At 41.1% G+C, this 26,075-nt stretch overlaps 2 protein-coding genes across 5 annotated transcripts in view; both read left to right on the plus strand.

The window, feature by feature from the left end:
• The window catches only part of SPMIP4 (sperm microtubule inner protein 4), a 40,070-nt gene extending 28,683 nt beyond the window's left edge, over window positions 1–11,387 (plus strand). For all 4 annotated transcript variants that reach the window (XM_061414318.1, XM_061414320.1, XM_061414319.1 and 1 more), the window contains 3 exons: window positions 5,252–5,426; window positions 5,720–5,811; window positions 10,513–11,387. In XM_061414318.1, coding sequence (XP_061270302.1) covers window positions 5,252–5,426; window positions 5,720–5,811; window positions 10,513–11,316 — 1,071 coding nt within the window. In that variant the 3' untranslated portion in view covers window positions 11,317–11,387. The remainder of the gene's footprint in view (window positions 1–5,251; window positions 5,427–5,719; window positions 5,812–10,512) is intronic.
• Window positions 11,388–18,926: 7,539 nt separating this feature from the next.
• On the plus strand, window positions 18,927–21,378 carry LOC133246242 (cytochrome c). Its single transcript, XM_061414322.1, has 3 exons — window positions 18,927–19,059; window positions 20,776–20,952; window positions 21,064–21,378. Exons 2-3 carry the CDS (start codon window positions 20,784–20,786, stop codon window positions 21,210–21,212), a joined length of 318 nt encoding a protein of 105 aa, XP_061270306.1. The 5' UTR covers window positions 18,927–19,059; window positions 20,776–20,783; the 3' UTR covers window positions 21,213–21,378.
• The last annotated feature ends 4,697 nt before the right edge of the window (window positions 21,379–26,075 follow it).

Here is a 26,075-nt window from a genome sequence, read left to right on the forward strand (position 1 = left end):
ATCTTTTTAAAAGTGTGTTTAAAAATTTAAAAGTTTGTTTAAAACAAAGTAAAAGATGCTTTTGCATTCTGTGTTTATAAAAATCCAAAAGATAGATTACTTTTATCTTCTATACAGATAGAAACATTGAGATTTTGGCCATGATTCATATTTATTGTTTGTTTTCTTAACTGATTTTATGTAACATTTCCATATTTACAAAAAGTTCCCCACAAAATGAAGTAAACGAGGACTGTGGATCATTCACTGTCTCTACAACTCTGTTCTTATGATTCATAACATATCAAGTAACTTCGAATATACTAGAGTAAATGGGAGGTTTACAGAAAGATTTGCAATTTAATGTGCCAATTACAGTAGTACCTTTGTGCAGAATCAAAAATAAAATAAAACAGTAGCCACCATATATTAAGAAATTGCTACACCCTAACTTCTTTATATATAGAGTGTCATTTGGCCCTCACAATACACTCAAAAGGTTAGTATGATCATTCCCATTTTATAAATGAGGACACTGAGGCTCAGGGAGTTGGTAGCTATCTCACAATCATAGAACTCAGGCTCATGAGACTCTAGTCTCTGTTCTTAACCTCTCTACCATGACTCCACATAGTAAAAAGAGAACACTTTTAAATCCTGAAGGAAAATATATATTTGAAAATAATAATAGCTGACATTCACTGGCCAGTTAGTTTGTGAGAGGCAATACCAAGTGTTTTCCATATATTATGTCCTTGCATCTAATAGTCTGTGAAGGAGGCAAGAAATAATGATGGAAACCTAGAAACATTTGAATTTCTCTGGGAAAGACTACTGTGGCAGGCCAGAGTGTGGTCATTGCAGTGTCATACAGTCATCTATGAAGCATCTGTTTGTTTTTTGTAAAGTTATATGTCAGGAAAAATCCTTAAATAATCGTCTGTCTGACTAGATGACTTTTATTCTTTCAAGCAAAATCTATATCAAAGTAACCTAGAAATATGAGAGGTTCTTCTTTCAATTCCTCTCATTTCTACCTGCTGATTAAAAGACTGCTGTAACTCGTGTCACCCCCCTTGGCAATCTTGATTAGCACCCCTTTACCTAAGTGTGAATTCCAGTGCTTTAAATGAGCTACAATGACCCTTTGGTTCTGGCCTTCCCGCCTCTCTTCCTTCTCACAGCCTGGCTCTGTTCGCTGGTCCCTGAGCGGGTTCATGGCCACTTCCTCTTCCTGAAATGCTCTCTTCTCTCATCTCAGACTTGCTCTTTCTTCAAGGCTCAGCTCAACCCTCATTGTTTCTGTTGCGTAGCAGAGAGTAAACCAAATTAGGAAAACTGTGTTCTAGTTCCTGCTGTATCTGCCATGTGTCGTCTCATGGGCATGCTCTCTGTTCACCGTCTTGCCGCCTTTGCTTTTCCTCCATTCTGTCCCAGGCAGCCTTCCTTCTACCATGCAACCTCTTATGCCTCCAACTTTCTCTGTTCCAAAGTCCTAACTAGATATCAAAGAAACGTATCTCTGCCACTCTCTTATTTGCTCTCCCTCCTCTATTTATTTCATATGCCAATGACAAAGTTCCTAATCATGGCTTCTTAATGTAAAAACAGTGCTGACACAATGACATGAAATATGATCCAATAAAGATCCAGTGTGTCCCCAATGTTAATGTCTCTCCAAAGAGCAAAGTGGTCTCCATAATAGACCTCTTCTCTCCATTAAACCTTAGTAAGCCCCACCACTCAAGACTAAAACAACACATTATATTTAGTGCTCTGTTTTAACATGTTATGACTGTATTAATTCCTGTTATTTTATGGCAATTTATGGAGTTTTTGGTGCCTCGCCCAGGGCACTTAAAAGCTGGCACATAGTTTTGCTTGTATCAGGTATTCAGTAAATGTTTATTAAATAATTTACAAGTTTCATAGATTTTTATAAGCTCTGCTGGGAATGTAACAACCATTTATATAGCACTCCTCCTCTGAGAATGTATTCCAAATTCTAAACAACAAGGCTATGGTTTTTCCAGAAGTCATGTATGGATGTGAGAGTTGGACTATAAAGAAAGCTGAGTGCTGAGGAATTGATGCTTTTGAAGTGTGGTGTTGGAGAAGACTCTTGAGAGTCCCTTGGACTGCAAGGAGATACAACCAGTCCATCCTAAAGGAGATCAGTCCTGGGTGTTCATTGGAAGGACTGACGTTGAAGCTGAAACTCCAATACTTTGGCCACCTGATGCTGACTCATCTGAAAAGACCCTGATCCTGGGAAAGATTGAGAGCAGGAGGAGAAGGGGACGACAGAGGGTGAGATGGTTGAATGGCATCACCGACTCAATGGACATGGGTTTGGATAGACTCCGGCAGTTGGTGATGGACAGGGAGGCCTGGCATGCTGCGGTTCATGGGATCGCAAAGAGTCGGACACGACTGAGTGACTGAACTGAACTGAAACAACTAACATACTCTGTTGTACTGAGATGTTAACATCTCAGAAGTTGGAATTCCTTTCTATTCTGTACTTACCTTCCATATTAGATCCTAACTTTCACCTGTGAATAGTATATTCAACCTAAAGTGAAAATGACAGTCACTCAGTAGCATCCAATTCTGTGCCAGCCCACCAGGTTCCTTTGTCCATGGAATTCTCCAGGCAAGAATACTGGTGTGGGTAGCCATTCCCTTCTCCATGGGATCTTCTTGACCCAGGGATTGAACCCGGGTCTGCAGGTTGATCTGCCTGCAATGCAGGCAGGTTGATCTGCCTGCAATGCAGGCAGAGTCTTTACCATCTAAGCCACCGGGAAGCCCCCATATTCAACCAATGAAAACCTATTGAGTGAATGATCCCCAGCAATCCCTCTCTCACTGTCCTGGCAGTATTACATTACCTAACACACTAAAAACTGGCTAACTCTCCACTCTCAAAAGTTTCCTGACCCTTTAAACTCCTCCCAAGATAACTCAGGCTACAATAAAATTTTGCATTCCCTATTTTCTTCCTCTGTGCCTGTGATGGCATTTCAGTAGATCCCTGCTGTTAGATAGACCAAATTGTTGTTCTTCAGTCACTAAGTCATGTCCAACTCTTTGCGACCCCATGAACTGCAGCTCCCCATGAACTGAAGACTTCCTTGTCCTTCACTCTCTCCTGGAGCTTGCTCAAACTCATGTCCATTGAGTCGGTGATGCCATCCAACTATCTCATCCTCTGTTGTCCCCTTCTCCTCCTGCCATCAATCTTTCCCAGCATCAGAGTCTTTTCCAAAGAGTTGGCTCTTCGCATCAGGTGGCCAAAGTATTGAAGCTTCAGCTTCAGCATCAGTTCTTCCAGTTAGTATTTGGGGTTGATATCCTTTAGGATTGATTGGTTTGATCTCCTTGCAATCCAAGGGACTCTCAAGAGTCTTCTCCAGCACCACAATTCAAAAGCATCAATTCTTTGGGCCAGATTAAAACACAGAATTAATCTTGCCCCTCAGAACAATATTTGAACTTTGAAAATCATGATAAAGAAATAAAGAGGGCTTTATTTAGCCCTGGATAAGCAGGCCACATAATCATGAAAGGTTTATAGAGCTGGTTATTTAATACTTCTTGAGACAGATTTTTACCAAGTGACTTTTATCATGACTACTTTAGGTATGGAAATGGGGTTCCCTCCAACCTCACAGGGTTGTGGTGAGCAGCAGCCCTTAGGCCCAGGAACTTTAGAATGCCTGTGCTTTATAAGGCCCAGCTCTGGCTAACTGTGCCCCTCCTTGTGGGGCAGAAAGTTTATGAGAACAAGAGGGTGTGTCCATCTGAACCTGTGCTCCCCAGTCTCTTGCCCCAGATTGATGCTGGACTGTACATTCCCTGACAAGTGGCTTTGAACCCAGTTTCAGGCCCTTTATGGGGTCTCTTCCCCAGGTCCATCCTCCCAGGGGTTGACAGTGCTACCAAGCTAGTATATCCCTCTAGGCCAGACGGGTGGCCAAGAGGTGGCTGTGTGCTGGAAGGGGCGGTAATAGGTATATTGAACTTGAACTTAAGGGATAGGTACCCTCATATAAAAGGCACCTCATAGTTTGGGATGGAAGTGGGGGTAAGAAGGTGAGGTACGAAAGCAGTCGGGCCAGGGGCTAGCAGTTGGCTCTTTCTGAACCACCATGTCCCAGTGCAATACTTGGGACAGCCTAAGAAGACTTGGAATAGTCTAAGAAGTCTAAATTTGAACCTGGTCTTCCAGGTTGTTATGAAAGTATCTTATCAAGGTAGGAGAGTGAAACATACTTACTTGCCTGTTTATTTGCTTGATTTACAAATTGAACTATTTAGACTAATGGAATGTGGACTCTCGTTGTACTAAAATCCCAGGACCTGCAAGTGTTAAGGGTGGGCCTGGCCGTAAGGACAAGTTCGCAAGGTTCAAGAAGTATTTATTCCATACTTCCCCGCACCACCCCGTCTCTGCCCTTGCAGTTCCTTTAGCCTCTCCGCCTCTGCATGCCACTCAAGCCCTACTTTCTGTGGTGTCACCTAACATGGTCTCTTGTCGCCTCCCACCCTGTGCTTCCAGCACCACTTCCCTACTCGGCTGGAATCAATTTCTCCCTCCTCTGAACTTCCAAATCATTTTGTCTTGACTTCTCCTGTAGCAAAGAGTTAGTGTCCATCTTATAGTCATTTATGTTCACGCCTTATCTCCCCTTCTAGCCAGTGTACTCCTCGATGACAAGATTTGTTTCTGATCCACCTGTGTGTCTGCCACTACCTTACACATGTAGGTGCTCTGTAAATATGTATTGAGAATCATCAATCTGAGAAAATGTGAATTTCTAAGTAAACAAAAAGACTACAGTGAAACCCATTCATTCACTTTTATGTGCATTCCTCCTTTTGAAAATATAAAACTCTATTTGTAAAGCAGTTATATCTACAGAATGAAATTTTTATTTGAATTTCAGTGAGTTAGCCTTCATCAGAAATTCATAAATGATATCATATGGTGTCATTTTAGGCAGGGAAGGAGAAGTAGGAGGCACACAATTTTGGCTGTACCTCAGAGTCCTTTATTTCTCTAATAAAATTTCATTGCATTTCTCCAAAGTATACTTTCAGACGCCCTGCTAAAGTAAAGGAATTTTCAAAAAGACCTCCTTTGATAAAAATACTGTGTTTAACTCTAAATACAGTTTAGGTTACAGTTGCAGAATTTTAGTAATTAATGAAGGAAAAGTATTATGATCTTTTCTAACAGCAATGACCTTTTATACTCATATTCTAGCTTCCTAAATGTGTTGAGAAAAACAAGCCAGTGTTCTACCCAAAACCACCTAAAACCTTCGCTCCTAACACTTCTTTAAATTCATGGGACCCTATTACTTCTCTAAAAGAAGTCAACATACAAAGAAATCTCGAGAAGTCCCACTGGATCACTTCATATAATCATGATTTTACAGGTATGAGTTCACTTTAATGAGTAAAAAGAACAAACTTAGAATATTTAACAAGTGCTATTACAGCTTTATCTTCTAATATTTCCCCGTTTTCTTAATCTAAGTAGCAATAGGAATAAGGTGGGTGGTAAGTTCCTCTTAGAGGGTAATTGGAAAGTTAAGTTTGTTTTCATTTTTTATTATTTCTAATTATATTACTAAGGGGAACAGGTAAGTGTTTCTATGAAAAGGTCTAAATTTACATAGCATTCTCCATTTACTTTAACAAAATAATAAGATGTGATGTTTCCATTAAGGTCTGGGGCCCATGAATCCCCTTGAACTGGATGATTACCATGAAAAGGAGGTAGCAGAGTTAACTGGACAGATAGGATTTGACCCAGAGCCTGTAAGTAATTGCAGTCAACTCTCAGTTATTTAGGGGGAAAGTGTCTATATTTGGGGGCTTCCCAGGTGGCTCAGGGGGTAAAGAATCCACCTGCAATGCAGGAGACGCGGGTGCAATCACTGTGTTAGGAAGGTCCCCTGGAGGAGGTCATGGCAACCCACTCCAGTATTCTTGCCTGGAGGATCCCATTAAAAAAGGAGCCTGACAGGCTACAGTCCACAGGGTCCCAAAGAGTCAGACGCACCTGGTGTGTCTGAGTACACATGCACGCACACATCTAGGTTCTGGGCTCCTTGCTTTACTCACTTTTTATTTGCTTCCTGAATATTAGTGACCAAGCCAGCAAAGGGAAAATTTAACTCAGTTCAGAAGTTAATTCTGAATTGATTCGAACCTGTCCACTGTTTTGAAGAACAAGCAGGTTTTCTTATCTTCATCACATGGGTGCATGCTACATCACTTCATTTGTGTCGGACTTTTTGCGGCCCTGTGGACTGCAGCCTGCCAGGCTCCTCTGTCTATGGGATTCTCCAGGCAGGAATACTGGAATGGGTTGCCGTGCCCTCTTTCAGGGGACTTCCAGACCCAGGGATCAAACCCATGTCTAATTATGTCTCCTGCACTGACAGGCAGGTTCTTTACCACTAGCACTAGCTGGCAAGTCCTTTCTTCATCACAGTACTGGGTTATTTTTGTTTTATTTTGTTTTACAGATTTTCTACTATGCTACTGTTGCTAAAATTTACAAAGGAATTGGTTTATGAACATTTACCTAGTAATAAATGTGGTTCTTAATAAATTCTGTGAATCTGCATATTTTATATCTTGTACATTTTCACTGCTGCTGAAGAGATAAAGGCTTCCTCCTGATATCCACAATCATTGAGAGTTGGCTGAATTACAAACAAAAGCCAATAAATTCTCTGCAAATAACAAGAGATTTCTTAATTATGTGAAATGTCCTAAAAGAAATGACCAAGCCCTTTAGTGATAGAAGTTATAATTTCTTAGCTTAATTATGCAAGTGAAATAAAATGACCTAATAGGATACATTTATGTTTTATTTGGACCTAAATTTTATCCTCTAAAACTCAGTTTTTTAAACAAGATTAATATTTCCAAAGATGTAGGTTCTGGAAAGACACCTAAGAAACAATGTTAAGGTATTTCAACATGAACTCTTTTTAGACTGAATGATCAAATTTATTTTATATACCTTCAGTATTTCTCAGGGTGATATAATAAATCATAACACTAGAAGTAGTCCCACAGACTGTGCCTTATAATTCACTAAAAGGTTTTTAATTTTCTCTATGTTTTACCTGTAACAAACATTCTCTAAGGCTAGAGAAGACTATACATATACTGTGACGTTGTCAGGTGTGTTCAACAGCCGTCCAGATTTCCAGATTTAAGCCCATAGAGTCCAGTCCCTCAGGAAGCAGCTTTATCATTTTTACAAGGAAATACATATACAGTTATACAAAGGATGTTTGTCAAGTATATGCAAAATTATCATACAAGTAAATAACACCTAAATTTTTTATTAATAACAAGATAAAATATGTCTTAAATAGTTGGAAGTTTAAAAGAAAGTTTAAGTGACTCTTGCTGGTTTCTAATTAAAATATAAATAATAGAGTCTGAGAAAGCATGTTTTACTGGTGATAAATATGTGTATGAAATATTTTGTTGTAGAATACAGTAAAGGTATAAAGGCTGCTTCTCACATATAAGGATACCATCAAAGTAAGATATATACTTTTTTGTTTATGATAAATTTAACAGTGTATTTCAAAGGAATTTTTTTCTTGTTTTCATAGTATCTACTCAAGCCTGATTAGTTAAAGGAAATAACAAATTTGTTGATAACAGTATGGAAACTCTTCCAACTATGAACAGATTAGGTTTCAAAAAGCTGTTCCCAAGTCCTTTTTTTTTTCTAATTCCAAACTAGAGTTATATTTTCACCATTCTTATTTTTATCTTTGCTATCAATTCCATCATTGTCACACATTCATTTGTTTTTAGTTTTCTTTCTTAAACAGATTATAAAAATGTTCAAATGTTCAATGTTAACATACAGAAAAGTCTAAATAATTTTACAGTTAAGACCTGTATACCCATGGTCTAGATTTTACCGTAGCATTTTACTATACTTATTTTATCACACATCTATCTTGCCATCACTCCAAACATCGATAAATTCACTTTATTTTTTCTGCATTTCCATGTAAATCACAGATTTACACTTAATCCTAAACATTCAGCATGTGTGTGTGTGTGTGTGTGCATGTGTGCTCAGTCGACTTTTTGGGACCCCATGGACTGTAGCCTGCCAGACTCCTCTGTCCATGGGATTTTTCCAGGCAAGAGCACTGGAGTGGGTCACCATGCCCTTCTCCAGGGGATCTTCTTGACCCAAAGATCAAACCCGAGTCTCCTCCTGCATTGTAGGCAGATTCTTTACCGCTGAGCCAATAGGAAACCTCAAAAATGCATACCATTAATTGGACTTAAATTAATTTTTTCTTTTAAGGTGATAGCTCAGTTGGTAAAGAATCCTCCTGCAAGGCAGGAGACCCCAGTTCAACTCCTGGGTTGGGAAGATCCAATGGAGAAGGGATAGGCTACCCACTCCAGTATTCTGGCCTGGAGAATTCCATGGACTGTACAGTCCATGGGGTCGCAAAGTGCCGGGGTCCAGCCCCAGCTGATCCAGGGTATTCGAAGGAGAGACGGCGTAGGCGAAGATCAGGAAACAACTGCTTAATTAAATGTTAATTAAGGATATAAAGAGTAATAGAATGAGGATAGCTCAGTGAGGAAATTCAGTGGAGAAAAGAGGCTGAATAATTCAGCCAGAAGGTAAGAGAAAGAACAACATGGTGAGACCAAGTTTCGGTGAACAAGGCCCGCACTTTATTTTCCAAAGTAGTTTTTATACCTTAAGTTATGCATAGAGGATAATGGGGGAAGGGGTAGAGTCAGGCAGCAAGCCAGGCTTTCTTCCTGCAAACTTATCATATGCAAAAGCTTAGGTGATTTGCATCATCTTCTGGCCCGGAGGCCTGTTAACATTTTAAGACCCTTTCTTCAGAAAACTTATTTTTCTCTAAAGGTGATTGGTCAGGAGCCACCCTCCAAAAGCATTAGATAAAGTTGCATTCCTACAGAGCAAAGGTGTGGTGGGCTATAACAAGAAAAAGAATTAACAGGTTACAAACATTAAAGCTACTACTTACACCAATTATATTAATCAATACACTGCCAGGGACACAGCAGGTAAGGGATATGGAAACTTAGCAGCAAACATTGGCCCAACAAGTGAAAATCCCTTCACCAATACAATTTCTAATCAATCTTTTAACTACTCAAAAGAATCTGTGTTTAAACAGTTTAGAACATCTCCTGCCTCTCACAGTTGGGAGGCTCTGAACAATCACATGTGGCCGGAAAAACCTATTCAGGCAGGCTAGAGGATTTCCAAAGGAGTTTGTAGGTTAAACACTGTCACACCCAGGAATTATTAACTGGAGCTATAAGCTAACTCTTTTTTCAGAGAGAGGTAGTGGGGGACAGCCCCCCATAAAGTCAGAGGTGTAGGTGAAAGCACAAAGCAGAAAGTAGGCAGACTCTGGTTTTGGGGGTAGATTGCTCAAGAATTTCCAGGGAGACTCCTGAGGCTTGATCCCGCCTTTGCGTATGCCAAGCCACCTTCCTCATGACCTTTGCCAGGGGCGGAGCTCGCTCCCCACAGCAAAGGGTCGGACATAACTCAGTGACTTTCACTTCACTTCACATACATTCATTACAATTACACAAACCTTAAGTGTACAGTCCATAAGTTTTGACAAATGCATACACCTTTGTAACCCAAACCTCTATCAATATATTCAACATTACCATCCTCCCAGAAAGTCCCTTCATGCCCCTTCCAAGTCAACTCCTCCCTCTTCCTCATCCCTCTCCCCAGTCATATATCTATTAATAACCCCTTCAACATACTCATTGCTTTTGCAGTTTCCAGACATGATTAAGTTCACAATATCTGTCAAACATCTCAAAAAAGAAGCACAGCTATGACAAACCCCTGTCAGACCAGTGTTTCTCCAAGCATAGGATATCACTGGCCTTAGCATCACTCGAGATGGTTTTTAAGAGAACAGATTCCTAAGCCCTACTGCAGACCCTCTGCATCACAATCTCAGAGGACCAAGCTTGGGAATCTTATTTTCTGCTAATTCAAAAGCTGATTCTGAGTCAACCAACCAAGGTTTAAAAACCCTTGCCTGAGTCTAATAAAGAAGGCTTTGGCTGAGATTTAAATAATTGCACGTAAATTTTAATTAACATCATCTGTGTTGGTGACAGACATCATTATAAAATATGACCTGTTTCATTCCAATAAGTTCTTTTATATCTTGGAAAGTCTGAAAGCAAAGAGTTCCTACATGGAAAAATTTCTCTATAGCCAAGTAAAAATGTGCCCTTTCCTTATAAAAACGTGTTTATTAGGACCCAAATTTCAATGTCTTTAAATAAATATCAGTAAACATTGCAGTGTTTACTCCAACCCATCCTGTGTTTGCTCAGATAGTGAAAATGGGTGTGGGTTTTGACCTGCCATTTGTGGCAATATCCTGACAATGCTAGATCTATTAATTAGTTCATTTTCTCTTTTTTATCCTACCACCACAGCAAGAAAAATTCCATCCTGCCTTAAAGCCCACCAGACCCTTGGAAGGACGAATTGCCCGACTGATTCAGAACCAACGTCCTCTGGAGGCTATTCTTGAGCAAAGACCATCTTCCTGCCCAGACTGTACCCCTAGAGTTCTGTGTACTTTTCATACCTTTGTGCCCAGTTCTACAGAAATGATGGCTCTGAGTGATAACATACCTGCAGATGTGACACATAAAAACCAGGAGATTGAAGAAAAGATTAAGGAAGAACAAAGCTTGCTATCTACCTATGCACTCCCATCCTGTTACCCAACAAAAGATCTGGCTAATACTTACGACATAAAACCATTTCCAAAAATCACAGATACTAAAAAGACAGAAGATTTGTACTGGAGACAGCTGTCATTAAAACCCCAACTTATACCTTACTGTAACCCAGATCATTACATTCCCTATGAACATTTAAATCAGTATAATGTGTACCAAAATCCTGTTAGCCTTAGTAAGCCTGGTATTTTACAAAGTAAACCAGACCTGAAAACTTTTGATTTTGAACACTTTTTAAGTAAGCCAGAACAGTTGACCTTGAATATGGAGGATGATGAAGAAACAAAACCTATCCTGGGTTGGATTCCTAGAGCTGGAGTGGCCAAACCTCAAACGGACCTGCTGGAGCTTAAGAACGCTTTTTCAAAAACTGGTGCACAAAAACGTTTCCATAAATCAGTTCTAGAAGACTATAAAGACCTCAGGGATAAAGAGCACTCGGGGAAGAAACACCAATTCTATGGCCATAATTCCTATTATTTCTATAATTGAGCTATTCATCCTTCCCTTCAAAACCCAGCTTCTAGCAAGAAAAGAAAAAATATAACAGAATTTCTTCCTCATTGCTGGATTCTGTTTTTTGGAGAAGGCATAATGAGCTTGTTAATGAGGTTTATGTTTTCAGGTATTTAAGTTAGGGTCTGATCAGAAGAACCCAGAAAAGGTGATGTTCTGACTTCTTCAAAAGTTTAACAATTTGACAATAAAATAGAACCAGAAAAATTTATAGTCTTTAATCTCATTTTCAAATTATATGCCAAGGAATATTTCCAAAATCATAATAAACAATGTGTATGACAAAATTTTACAAAAAATATTTGAAAAAAACTCAAATTCCCGATAATCGACAAACGTCTATACAAACTACAGTAGTACCTTAATAAAATAAATATATGGACACTGTCCCTGTGTAGGTAAATGTTTGTATAAAATAACACTAGGTACAAAGACAAAATTCAAAAGCCCAGTTAACTGAGGGACTGACAGCTCTACAAACTACATTACCTTAATAAATACGTGGGCCCTGTTCCTTTGTGTAAACACGTGGACAAAATAAGTTAGTGGAAAAGACAAAACTCAAAATGCTCTGCATGCGCACACATTCTAAGTTGGATGTTTCTTTTCCTTTCACCTTCTGATAGAGAAACATAACCATTTCTTTTATGAAGAAAAAATGATTTTATTGCAAAGATCTAGAAATGGTTTTAATTAGTAACTGATGAACTCTATGGCAAGAAAGGATGGTGTCTTAGTCTGTTTGGACTGCTATGACAACATACCACAAACTCGGTAGCTTATGTAAACAACAAACATCATTCTCACGGTTCTGGAGGCGGGGAAGTCCAGGTCACAGCGCTGGCAGGTTTGGTGTCCGGTGAGGCTCTGCTTCCTCACTGACCGCCATCTTCTCACCACAACCTCACTTGATAAAAGCAGCAAGGGATCTATCTCTCTGGGCTTCTTTTGAGGGCACTAACCCCATTCATGAAGGTTCTGCCTTCATGAACTAAAGTGAAAGTCGCTGAGTCCTATCCGACTCTTTGCGACCCCGTGGTCTATACAGTCTGTGGAATTCTCCAGGCCAGAACTGGAATGGGTAGCCTTTCCCTTCTCCAGGGGATCTTCCCAACCCAGGGATCGAACCCAGGTCTCCTGCATTGCAGGCAGATTCTTTACCAACTGAGCCACCAGGGAAGACCAAAACTACTGGAGTGGGTAGCCTATCCCTTCTCAATTGGATCTTTCCAACCCAGGAGTCGAACTGGGGTCTCCTGTATTGCAGGCAGAAACTAATCACATGCCAAAGACTCCCACCTCCTAATAATCTTGGGGGTTAGGATTTCAATATATAAATTTTCAGGGAGGGGGATACAAACATTCAGACCACAGCAGATGGCTTGATATCTATTATTCTAAAGCCAAATATGATTTTTAGAAGGTGTCTACCAAGAGTTTATATGACTGCTAAATGGAATAAACTCATTTATTGATAATATGCCAAGAGCTATGTTTTAGACAGTTTACCATGGAAAGTTCATGAGGAATTTCTGAGTGTATTTTTGAGATTTAATATTTGTTTTTGTTTCATGACCAATATGTCATTTGGTTACACCCTCTTTAAAACTATTCTGGGCTAAAATTATGGAATGGAATTTTTTCCAAATTTTATTCTGTAGCACTAGTTATATTCATTAAATTAGGTATTGTGGGAAGCAAAAAGTCACATGGTAAAATAACGTTGGGGAAAACTGGGGGCAAGAAAGTCAATCACATGACTTAATCACAAGATTCTCCATATCTTCTGACATGTAAACATATTGGGGTATGCCTAAGGTGAGGGGGATGGGCTTCCCTGGTGGCTCAGTGACAAAGAATCCATTTGCCAATGCAGGTTTGATCCCTAATCCGGGAAGAGCCCCTGGAGAAGGAAAGGGGACCCCACTCCAGTATTCTTGCCTGCTAAATCTCATGGACTGAGGAGCCTGGTGGGCTATACAGTCCATGGGATCATGAAGAGTCAGACATGACTTAGCAACTGAACAACAAGGCAAAGAAGTTGGGGTGTAAGGGGGGGTGGGGTGGGCGGGATTGGACAGTGACTCTAAGAGTTTGCTCTTCAGTTACTCTTCTGACTTCTGGTTTCCACTGTTGCTATTGAGAGATGTGATATATATCTATTTGTAATTTTCTTAAGTAGATAATCTCTCTTTTACATCTATTTTAAATACTTCTTTTTGTCTAGAAAGTTCTGATGTTCCATCACCAGGTCTTAATGCTGATTTTGTTTATCCTGTTTGCATTCATGTGCTTTCTGAATCTGAGACTCATGTCTTACATCAGTTTTGGAAAATTCCCAGATTTATATTTTCAAACACAGGCCTCTCCCTAATTTTCTCTATTTTAGTCTTCTGAAACTCTAAATAGACCTCCTTATACTATCTTTCTTATGTCTTTTTTTTTTTCTTATGTCTTAACTTCTCTAATTTCTCTTTTATATATTCTACCATTTGTTCTCTAAATTACATTTAGTAATTACTTTGTATTTACCTTCCATTTCATTAATTCTCTCATTTGTACCTTTTCTTTAAACCTGCTTTTAAAATGTGCTTTGTGGCCCATCTTTTGAGTCTTTAATGCAGAACGATTGGCCATATTTACTTATTGTGTGTGTGTGTATGTGTGTGTGTGCGCGCTTAGTCGCTTCAGTCATGTCTGACTCTTTGCAACCCCATGGACTGAAGCCTGCCAGGCTGTCCGTGGGATTTTTCAAGCACAAATACTGGAATGGGTTGCTATGCCCTCCTCCAGGGGATCTTCCAGACCCAAGGATCAAACCCAAGTCTCCTGCATCTCCTGCATTGCAGACGGATTCTTTACCACTGAGGCACTGGGGAAGCCCATATACTTATTTTATATATTTTTAAAAATCAATTAATCTATAATCCAGTCACTAAAATATCAAGAACTCACATGCTATGTTCCTCCTCATTCCATTTCCCAGCCTGTCCTCTCAGAATCACAGTAGGCATTATCCTTTCCTTTAGTTATAGCTATGGCTTAGTCTTTCTTGTCCTTGAATTTTGTATAAAGCTCACCCTATATATGAAGTTTATTTCAGTGACTTTAACTTTTATTTACAGAAATTATTTTTGTCTTTTTAAAATCTGCCACATTATTTCTGATAATCCCTTGTTTGTTGCACATGTTTTTGTTTCCTTCTTTATCTAAATGTTTTCAAATATCATTTCACATTATACATTGTAAAGGTAAATAAAATATATTTTCTCTGTTTACAAAGGAAAAAGTGGAGAAGGAAATGGCAACCCACTTCTGTATTCTTGCCTGGAGAATTCCATGGACTGTGCCTGGCAGGCTACAGTCCAGGGTCCCGAGAATCGGACACGACTGAAGTGACTAACACATAATGGAAAAAGAGACCTTTCCCCTCTCTCCCATCTTCTAAGAGGAAGGAAGAAAATCTAAACCACCTAAATCCTCACACTAACCATTTGGAATGTAAATAGGTCTCTCAATGTAAACACCTCGGTAGATAGAGCTTCACCTTGGGAGCTTAATGCAGGTGTAACCATTTGCTTCTCAGGAAAGTAAGTTTTATTTTTCTTTTGGATGAGGACAACTCATTAAACAAATGGCTACCACAAATTCCCAAGTGAACTTAGGGCGAAATAATGTGAAAAAATAAAAACTTAACTAAGAAGGATCTGGCCACAAACGGTGATGTCAAGTCCTCCTGTGGAAAACAGGTGACCGTTAATCCAAATAACGTGACAATGGTGCTGCCAAATGGAAAACAGGGCACTACTGACCCTAAAGCCTCATCTTATATGCTAGCTAAAAGCAGCATGAGATAAAAGCATTATAATTAGTTTAGCTGTATAAATTGTGTGAGGTCTTACTTTGATTTGGTAGTTTCTTCTAGATTACCTATATACAGCTATTTTATATTGTGCTTATTCAGTAAGAAATGTGTTTGCTTTCTTTCCATAGTGATGTGAGGTCTCTCTTTTTCAGTAAGGTTTTTACTTCTCCAACAGTATCTAATAATTCCAACACCTGTGGCCCTTTGTGGCTGTAATTTTGCTCTTTGTTGGTTTTCATTATTATCTCATGCACAGCATTTCTTAAATATGGAACCTGGGTTGATTGAGATATTTCTCTGGAGATCTGAGTTTGTTTTTGCCAGACACCAGAACACATCACCTATCTACAACTACTTTGTTCATTTTTCTGCTAGAGGTTCCTTAGACCATGCAGGTAATAAAATAAATCAAACCTTAAACCTCCATGTGGGCAGACCTGTGGTTATGAATTATCAGAGGATACTTTTTCCTCCCATCCAGTACCCAAGACCAAGCCAGATAAGACTAATTTGGTTCTTCCCTTTGCTAATGAGCAGACTATTTTATCCTTTAGATTGAAGTGCTTCAGCATTATGCAGGGGTCTCAGCCAACTGAGACCCCTCCCTACTCCACTACTCATCTTTTGTATAAGCTTTACTTCCATTCTGCAGTTGTTTAGTGGCTACGTCATGTCCAAATCTTTTACAACCCAGACTGTAGCCTGCCAGGGTCCTCTGTCCATGGGATTTCCCAGGCAAGAATACTGGAGTGGGTTGCCATTTCCTTCTCCAGAGGATCTTCCCAACCCAGGAAACCCACAACTTCTCCATTGAAGGAGCCAGCAGATGCTGAGCCAGCAGAGATGCTCTTAAAGCCTAAGGCTCTTTCACTTCAGCAAGCTTCCACAAGGTGTCTCTAGAGTCAACTTCTCCAATGCATGAAAGTGAAAAGTGAAAGTGAAATCGCTCAGTCACGTCCGACTCCTAGCGATCCCATGGACTGCAGCCGACCAGGCTCCTCCGTCCATGGGATTTTCCAGGCAAGAGTACTGGAGTGGGGTGCCATTGAGGGGGTGGTATTTTACTAGATTTTTTTCTTATCATGAACATTTAAAAAAATATATCACCCATTGTGCTGCTGGAAGGAGAATTCTAAGGCATTTGTTTTATAATAGTTATACCCCTTGGGAGAAGGCAATGGCAACCCACTCCAGTGTTCTTGCCTGGAGAACCCCAGGGACGGAGGAGCCTGGTGGGCTGCCATCTCTGGGGTCGCACAGAGTCGGACACGACTGAAGCGACTTAGCAGCAGCAGCAGCAGTTACACCCCTTACCAGCCACTACAATAGGAAAAGATAGATATACATATATGGAACTGGGCAACTTGTAGAATAGTACTGTTCTCAACTAATTCTCTCTGGTATCTTGAATACATGATAAGCACTATGAATCTCTTTAGAATCTGAATACATGCATATTAAGCACAAATGTTATAGTATCTACTACAGGAATGTGCCAAGTGTTCATTTTTGCTCGTTTGCTTTCTCATTTTCCTACTACTTTCAATGACAAGAGTCTTTATCCCCAATTTCCTTAGGTAAAGGTGTTAAGGACTTCTGATTTTCTATTCTGCCCCTCATGGAAATAAATTTGAAATGTCAATCAATTCACTACGCCACTTGATGTATTGCTAATTCTGCACGGCCTGCAGTACCAGCACATTGTTGCTACTCCCCATCAGTCAACTGAACAAAGACTAGTAACTTCTGATACCACAAACACATAAGATTTGAATTAGGGCAAATACCTATTTAAGGCCCAAGTATTCCTTGAAGAGATATGGGTGGCAACATTAGGACTTGGCCTCAAACGTATGGCCTGAATTTGCAAGGTGTTAACTGAGCTCGGTTTTTCAAAAACTTGGGTAGCTAGTCAAATGAGCCTACTTCAGTATTACAGTTAAAACACTATCTTGGTCCACTCCAAAAGCCACAAAAGGTCTTGAATATTCAAGTGTTGTGATTTCTTCTCTGTTTTACACACACTTCTGTGGCAGCAGTGTGTGAGATTAAAGACAGGAAAATGGGAAATCAGGACACAGAAAAAAATAATCTATTCATATAAGGAGATAGATGATCTGGAGAAGAAATTACAGGACCAGTGGTTTAAGAGGGGTCTGAGGTAATAATCTAGGTTAACCTACTACTATCTATTGCTTGGGGCTTCCCAGATAGCTCAGTGGTAGAGAATCTGCCTGCCAAGAAGGAGGGGTTCAATGAATGGGTAGGGAAGATACCCTGGAGGAGGAAATGGCAACCCACTCCAGTATTCTTGCCTGAGAAATCCCATGGACAGAGATGCCTGGCAGGCTACAGTCCATGTGGTCCCAAAAGAGCCCCACGTACCTGAGCAACTAAACAACAATCTATGGCTTAACTGGAGGGAGGAGGAAGGATGCTAGAACATTAGCTCCGCCAGAGAAAAAGTCCTCACTGATTTACTCCACCGTCCTAGACAGTGCCTGGCAAATAGTATGTATTCAATAAATACTTGACTAAATGAATACAGCACCGTCTGACAGAATATGGGAAAGGAGGAAAAATTCAAACTCGGGGGCTGAATTTGAAGGACAGGAGTCGAGAAATTTCCCGGTGACAAAACTGGGCATATCTTGAATGAGAGCTTGTGGTGGAGGAAAAGTATGATTATTGGAAGCTGTAGTGATCAAACCTGTTTTTTGTTTGTTTGGTTGGTTGGTTGGTTGGTTTTGGCCTTGCCGTGCAGGCATGTAGGATTTTAGTCCTCCCAATAGGGATCCAACCGCATTCCCGGCGTTGGAAGCGTGGAGTCTTAACTTCTGGACCGCCAGAAGTCCCTTGCATTTCTAACGACTCCAACCACACCAGCTTGCTTGAACATGAGCTTCACCTAGGTTAGATGGAATGCAAATCCTCTATAGAGTTCCAAAGATTCGCTAGGCATGTAAAAATGTTTCTTTCTGGATTCTGGTTGCACACATCCCTTGCTCTTTTTGCACACAAACGCGAGAAGCACATGTAGAAAAGCACGTGGTAAAAAAGAAGCCAGCAGGCGAGGGGCCAGAACTATAATCCAGTCTCTGCCTCAACTGCAGCAGCTGCCCTAGTCTTCAGGGCTCCATCAAGGGACGATTTGGAAGATAACTTAAAATTACAGCGGGCAGGCGAAACAAGAACAAGGTCAGGAGCTCGTGTCCAACTCTTCCTGGTTGCGGGCTATTTCTGTTGGGTGCAGCTCGCGCCAGCGGCGGAAATACGACCGAGTCTGGATAAAAGTCTCCAGCTGAAGGGATGACAGCCAAGAGACCTCTGGTATGTCCAAGTCGATCGTTTCCCTCCGAGCAGACAAAACCTACTGCTCAAAGAGCATTACGTCAACCAGCACGAGACTGGTTACCTTACAAGAAGATAACGCTATCGACCCACCACTCGGCTCCGCTCCACCCTCCCGGACGGCACACGCACGCACACCAAGGCCAGGACTTCTGACAGCCCCTTCCGGCACAACCCCGGTGTCGCACCTCTAATGGCCTGTCGTAATTGCCAGGAAGGAAAGGCCGGAAAGGAAGGGCACTCAACGCGGTAGCCCCCAAGCATGCTAGTCGGCATGCGCGCGCCCAGAGTCTGCACTCAGCCCTGGAGACCCGAGCCAATGAGGCGCGGTTTCGTCACTGCGTATCCGGTCGCCTGGACGCCCGTCAGGGGACCGGAGGGCGGAGCCAGTTTGGTTGCACCAACACCGGTACTTAGGCACGTACCGGCGTGTCCTTGGGCTTAGAAAGCGGGACGTTCGGCTTGTGAGCGGGAACTTCTCGGTCGCGCACAGAGAAAGAACGGTGAGCGCCGGGCGCGGAGGCCGCAGCAGGCGGGAAACTGAGCCACGAATGCGTGCGCCTGCATGGGGGCCGCGCGGGTGGACTGAGGCCCGCGCGCGGGGGCGAGGGAGCTGGCAGGGAGTGGCGCCCAGCTAGACTGCTCCGGGCCAGAACCGGGTGGGCTACGGCTTGAGACCCCAACTAGGTAGTAGGGTCTGTCAAGGTTCTGAAAACTCGGAGGCGGCTTGGTCGCGATTCTTACGCAGACGCCGGTTCTCCGTTATAGGGACTGCTGATCTGGGGCAGTGGTAGACAAGACTTCCTCCGAGGTGAGGGCGGGAGTGCGGGGATGAAGCGCAGCGCTTCACGTCCTCCTTCCAAAGGAGCAGAAACGATTGCTCCTCCAATAAGTCATTTATTGGCCACCTGTCATTTTCCTCCTTAACCTGCTGAGGAACGTCCGAGGGGGTAGGTTTCATCACAGTCTCCTTGAAACAAGCCTGGATGGATGACCTCGTGGTCACTTCCGGGGATCCCAGAGCTGGATGATGGGGGTCCCTGGGTGACCGCGAAGCCGGCTGCTGACCTCCTACCCACAGCAAAGCAATTTAGAGTGACCTCAGCGGACTGAATCAAGAAAGATTTCCCTTTTTGTAAAAATGTATTTTGTCTTCTGTTTAGAGAGCAGTGGCTTTAAATTGTATGAACAAATAATGAGGCCTTAAAAGTTGGAATTTTGATGGCTTGGATTTAATATCGCAGTTCAACCTAATTGCATTTGTGACTTTGCGTGACCTTGGTGTCATCTTTTGACATGGCTTTGAACTAGATTCCCACTTTGCTTTCCTGACCTCTAACCTTTAGTCACTTACGTCAACTGGGAAAAAAATGCACATGAGAATTGTGAGTTAAGTTTTCTTTGGGGCAAAACGATGAGTATGTCCTAGAAGATGAGAAACTGCTCTGAAGGGGGGGGGGGGGATGTCAGTATTGTATGATTTTCATGAATGGGAGTGCTATACAAGTCAAACCCACTTTTACCAGAGGTTTGCTGCTAGTCAGCAGGAACAGGTAACACCGTTAAGGATTTTAGTGCTTTTCTAGATAATAAGGAGATGGAAGAATTGGGCTCATAAAATCTTCACCTGGAAAGATCTAGCTGAAGGCCAGTTTTGCCAGTTTACTCAGAGCCCAGAGTGCCTCATTCCTGCTCCACCCTGAAATCCTTTCAGAATGTGTTGAAGTTCAGCGACTGCAGCCACTTGTGCCTTAATCCTTGTATAGGCTGATGGCAAGTGCCAAGTTTTAGTTGGCACTTATACACACAGAGGGGCTTTCCAGGTGGTTCAGTGGTAAAGAATCCAGCTGCCAGTGCAGGAGACACCAGAGATGTGGGTTCAATCCCTGGGTCAGAAAGCTCCCCTGGAGGAGGAAAAGCCCACCCAATATTCTTGCCTGGAAAATTCCATGGCCAGAGGAGCCTGGTGGGCTACAGTCCATGGGGTCATGAAGAATCAGACACACTTAGTGACTGAGCATGCAGAGATATTCACAGAGGTGTGTTTTTCAAGGAAGTTCTTCCAGATAGTGTTTTTGGTATTAAAGAATCTGTTGCAAGTGAACTAAGTAAGACAAAATTCAACCTGTTATTCAAGTTTGGTGTCAGTGACTGGGGTTGATGATTGGAATCTACTCTACTTGGAGAAAATATTACTAATCTGAATCTTTCATTTTTAGATTTAAAAATGGGTGATGTTGAGAAGGGCAAGAAGATTTTTGTTCAGAAGTGTGCCCAGTGCCATACTGTGGAAAAGGGAGGCAAGCACAAGACTGGGCCAAACCTCCATGGTCTGTTTGGACGAAAGACAGGTCAGGCTCCTGGATTCTCTTACACAGATGCCAATAAGAACAAAGGTAAGAGCGGGAATTGTTAACTAACACAAGCACAAACTGTATGAATGTAACCTATGGTAAACACTGTTTCAGGAGTGTGACACGCTTAACAATATATCCTTCCTTGTTTAGGTATCACCTGGGGAGAGGAGACGCTGATGGAGTACTTGGAGAATCCCAAGAAGTACATCCCTGGAACAAAGATGATCTTTGCTGGCATTAAGAAGAAGGGAGAGAGGGAAGACTTGATAGCTTATCTCAAAAAAGCTACCAATGAGTAATAGTTGGCCACTGCCTTATTTATTATGAATCAGAAGTGTCTCATGACTTTTTATGTGTACCATATTTAAATTGACTCATATACTAGAATTCAGATCATGAACGGCTGATGGAATAATTCTTTTGGACAGTCCTGATTTAAATAAGATTGGTTTGTGGTTAAACGAATATGGTCAGCTTTTTTAATTTTGATAGTAATTCCGGTTCAACAAGTACTATCATTTTTCCCATTCTAAAGAGATGATTGAACTTGAATAAGGAATATTAAACTTTTTAGGGAGATGGTGCATTGCTCCTCAAAACCTATAAGAGATTGGTTTTATATTTAGATTTCTATAACTGGTTATATTAATATATTTAAATACTGAGAAGGTGCCTTCACTGTCTCATAAACAGAGGAGGAGTCACATGTGTTTCAAGTTGTGTTCATTAGCCTGTTAAGGCAAGGATTGAAAATACACTGACAAAGTCCACTTTATCTTTTTGGTTTTATAAACTATGCCAATTTAATTAAAATTCTCTATCTAAAATTTAGCCTTTTAATGAAAGGCATTTTAGTGTGGTTTATGTATAGCATCAAATAAAGTGTATTTATTTAGCACCTCACATTCTGTAGATGATCTTTAAGATCAGATGCTTTTTAAATTCCCTGTGACAAGATATGTTAACAAACTTTTCTTGTTAATTCTTCACAAAGTCAAACTAAGTTATAATTCAAGGTTGTCTTAAACAGGAATTCAGAAATGCAACTGTAGAACTACTTGTATATGGTGGTTGGTAATCATGCTTTTGCCAACTCAGCAGGATTAGAGGGGCTATATCATTAGCTCAAATTTGTAAACTGTCTGATATAAGGCTTCAGAATTAAAAAACAAAGTCACAGATCATGATTTTTCTAACTTGATTTAATGGCATACCAAATGGTTGAAAAATACAGTAGCCCAAACAGGCAGCATTATTACTAGTCATAATAGTAGATCGTGTTTACTTGGTCTTCTAGAACAGCCTGCCCTAGAACAACACCTCAGTCAACCACTCCGTTTCTCTGGCCAGAATGAGCACTGCAACATTTATGCCAAATGTAGAAAGAAGACTTTCTGATCATAGTGTTATAGTATGTACAGCGTATGGTTATAGTTTATGTGCTAAATTATTCATACACAGTTTGTGCCATACATGTTTAGTGTAGTCCCTAGAAATTTTATGGAATGGTGAACTTGAACTTGCCATGAAGAATACTGAGAGAAATTCTCAGTGTGGGAAATAAGTCTGTACCAGTGGTGAGAGCCATTTCCGTGACAGTAAGGGAACTGGGAGAAGGCCTTGTCAAAAGTGATGGGGATGTTTATTTAGGTCTGTAAGGCCTGATAGAGCACTGTGTAACTTGTGAATCTTATTTTCAGTCATTGGAGAAGTGTGAAAAAGCAAAGAAGATAGTCTGAAAACATGGGCAAAAACAATTTGGGGAAGCAGAAGCCTGCTATAATTCAGGTGGTATCCAAGTCAGTGTAGCAGTTAGCTTCTAAGAGAGTTCTGCACCAGTGTGGGAACACATGGAGACCAGGAAATTGACTGATTTCTGTGCTTCCTAAGTCAACTAAGGCCTGTGTTGGCAGAGAATTGTGTTCTAGGCCAGTTATATTCAATAAGGGCCTCTAGTAATTATAAGTTCCTATAGTTAATTCAGGGCTTCCCTGGTGGCTCAGACAGTAAAGCATCTGCCTGCAATGCAGGAGATCCGGATTCAATCCCTGGGTCAGGAAGATCCCCTGGAGAAGGAAATGGTAGCCCATTGCTGTACTTTTGCTGAAGAACTCCATGAACAGAGGAGCCTGGCAGTCCATAGGGTCTCAAGAGTCAGACATGACTGAGCAACTAACACTTTTCAGTGCAGAAGTACACACTGATCTTTGGCTGCATTTCTTTTTGTTCCCCAGACCATTGACATGGTGTTCACATACTCAGAAGTATAATACAAGAAATTAGATTTCCACTTGTTTAGTAACACTTGGATTCCAGGTTGTCTTATTTGGAGATTGAGTTATTTGGAAACTGGTCATAACCCCAGGCTTTCTTGGTTCATTCAGAAAGCTAAACAGGTACGTTCTATTTCTCAAAGGGTAAACATGTCTAGGTTTTTAGAAACTTGACTAGTAGTCTTGGTATGTAGCATATCTTTCCACACATACATAATGATAAGGCCAGTGTGTGGTAAGTGATGCATCATTGACAGTTTTTCAAAACAGCAAGAGATTGACTTGCTCAAGCTTTGGTTAAGTTGGCTATTTTAGTCATATTAGAGGTCTCAGTATTGGAACTGGAAGAGATCTCAGTCTTTGATTCCAACTGAACAGATGAGAGGTGAGATTAACCTTAACTAGGCTCAGGGAACTATGGAAACTACTCACTTGGTTGAGCTGGGCCCCTAGCAGGACCTAGTAGTCCAACCTTGTAGGTCACTGAGAGGAAGGGAGCTGAGGCATATGGCAGATACCTGTGTTTGGAGACGGGGTAGGCTTGGCCCAGTTCTTTAACACCCCTACACTGAGCTGTGAAGGTTTTTGAGGTATGCTGTGGGCAGGGGCAAGTATCTGGACTGGGACACAGCCTATACCATTTCCAGAGTGTTGCTTTCTTTCCACATGTTGAAAGTTGTCCTTCCTGGGAGCTTTGAGGGGTGCTGGGCCCAGAGTGGCCAAAATCACATGCTCTTGCCCCACTGATCTGATTACAGAGTCCTCCTAATTAGGGGAGGGGAGAACACCCTGCCTCCTTTTCCAGCCCCTCTGGATTTGCTACCATTTTTCTTATACTCAACATCTGCCAGTAAATATTGTCTACACTGGAAAAAAAATCTAGATGAGTGACAGCTGAAACCACAACCAAGCTACTCTGACCATAGTTTGGTCTTAGTCTAACTCCATTTTACCAGAAATATAAATGAGCTGCTTCTAGTTTGCTTTTTCTTTATTCATTAGAGTTGTGCCTGCGTTCCACATTGATGCCATTAAATATGTGTATGTAGCTTGAACAGCATCCTCTGAATAACAACCATTGGACTAGTTAATTTTATTTGTGTTGTAATGAAGAATGGTGGGTTTGGGGAATGGAAAAATTGTGTTCAGCAGAGTTGGGGTTAGTAAGCAGTCCCAAAGCTTTTTGTAAGTAAAACTATTGGCACGTGGCCACTATATTCACTTGTCTTATCTAGGGCTGCTTTTGTGCCACAACATCAGAGTTGAGTAGTTGCAAGAGAGACCGAATGGCCCTCTGACTGGTGCTTTACAGGAAAGTTCTTGGCCTCTGGTTTAGAGCTTTGCACAACTGCATTCTTTTGCCATCTGGAGAATAGGAGTAATCTCTACTTCATATGCCTTGCTATAAGCATTCACTGAGTGGCATCTGTGAAAACTCTAACTGGTAAGCATTGAAACACTATATCTTCATCAAATTCCCTCAAGTCACCTATTGGAAAATTACTGCTTCCAAGGTTAGTAATTACCTAATTGTCATTCCTAGCTTTCTGTTCTCAAGTGGTCCTGACAACTCTAGGAATTTGATAACCCTTGACTGCTCTTTTTTTACCTCCCTCATTCAAATTTCACATATTCATTAAACAAATAGGCATCCTAAAACCTTTATGCTCATATAGCTGTAACCATCTGTTAGTAACCCACGTCAGCATGACATTGCCCAAACGCTCGTCCAGCTATCACCAGATTGCTTTATGGTTAAGGTGTATTCATCCTCACTAACTCATTGGGAGAAGTCCCTATATTATAGCTAAGTAAATAGGTTGTTACTTCCAAAGGTCAGAGACCCAGGTACATTGCCTTGGTAGTATCACATGCACTGACCTTGCCTTCTCATGGTGCCTTCCAAAATACCATATAGTCATCTCTGTCAGCCTCTCTATGGAACTCCCACACTTCCTTTTGTTATTAAAGACAGCTTTCTTCTGCAGTCCTCAACAAGTGGAGTCTGCTTGTTCTTCCACACTGTCCCAAGTTTCCACATGCATCTGAGTACTGGTTGAGATAATCACACACTTCCATGGATCAATACCCCTGTAAACTTATCTTTGATTCAACTAAACCATCAGAAACCCTATATCTGTTCTCTCTGCATCTTCCTTGTTAATTTAGAAGGTCCTCATGCTCCTCAGGCTTATCTCACCCAGCTCCCTGCTCTCACAGCAGATGACCTTGCCTCCTATTTCAGATAGGGATTTACTTGAATACAAGGAAGGTTTTGGTCATCCCCCATCCCTGTCTTCAACAATGTTGTTCTTAATTCAGCTATGATTTGGAATGTTCAATTACATCAAAACATAATTCCAGATACTATAGATGCTCCAGCATGGTCGATCTACACCCATTCCCAGCCCCTTTGTCCTCTCCCATAGGAAGTGAAAGAAACACTGATTTTCATTGAGGTGCAGGAACTTTGCATTGGGAGCCACACTCCAACAGAAAAAATATTGCCCAAGTTCTGGAAATTATGGCTTTTCTTAGTCAGTTTATAAGTTTAATGAAATTGTGGCTATCCCTACCTGAATTGGACAGGGGTCATAAATCTGGACCAAGAGATAACAAGTCTTTCCAGTTTGGGGATGACAGGGGAAATTAATTTTCTTTAAAGTCACCTGCCTATGGTATAAGTTGGGGCATACCATTTTGTCAGACAAGAATTTCTTAATTTTATTGATGAATGGTGGAAGAAGACAGCCCAGAGTTCTGATTTCTCTGCTAATGCTTCCTAACAGAATCTTAGACACGTTAACTGTTCTGTGCCTTTAATATCCTCACTGTGAACTGAATAATTTTAATCCTTACGGTTGTTGTGAGGAATAAACAAGAGAACGT

Source organism: Bos javanicus, chromosome 4, assembly GCF_032452875.1.
Source record: "Bos javanicus breed banteng chromosome 4, ARS-OSU_banteng_1.0, whole genome shotgun sequence".
In the NCBI taxonomy this organism is placed as follows: domain Eukaryota; kingdom Metazoa; phylum Chordata; class Mammalia; order Artiodactyla; family Bovidae; genus Bos; species Bos javanicus.

Excerpts from the sequence above, each read along its gene's own strand:
- LOC133246242 (XM_061414322.1), top strand. The coding sequence starts at position 20,784 with ATGGGTGATGTTGAGAAGGGCAAGAAGATTTTTGTTCAGAAGTGTGCC. Across the intron at positions 20,953-21,063 it reads AGATGCCAATAAGAACAAAG|GTATCACCTGGGGAGAGGAG; the intron begins GTAAGAGCGGGA and ends TTCCTTGTTTAG.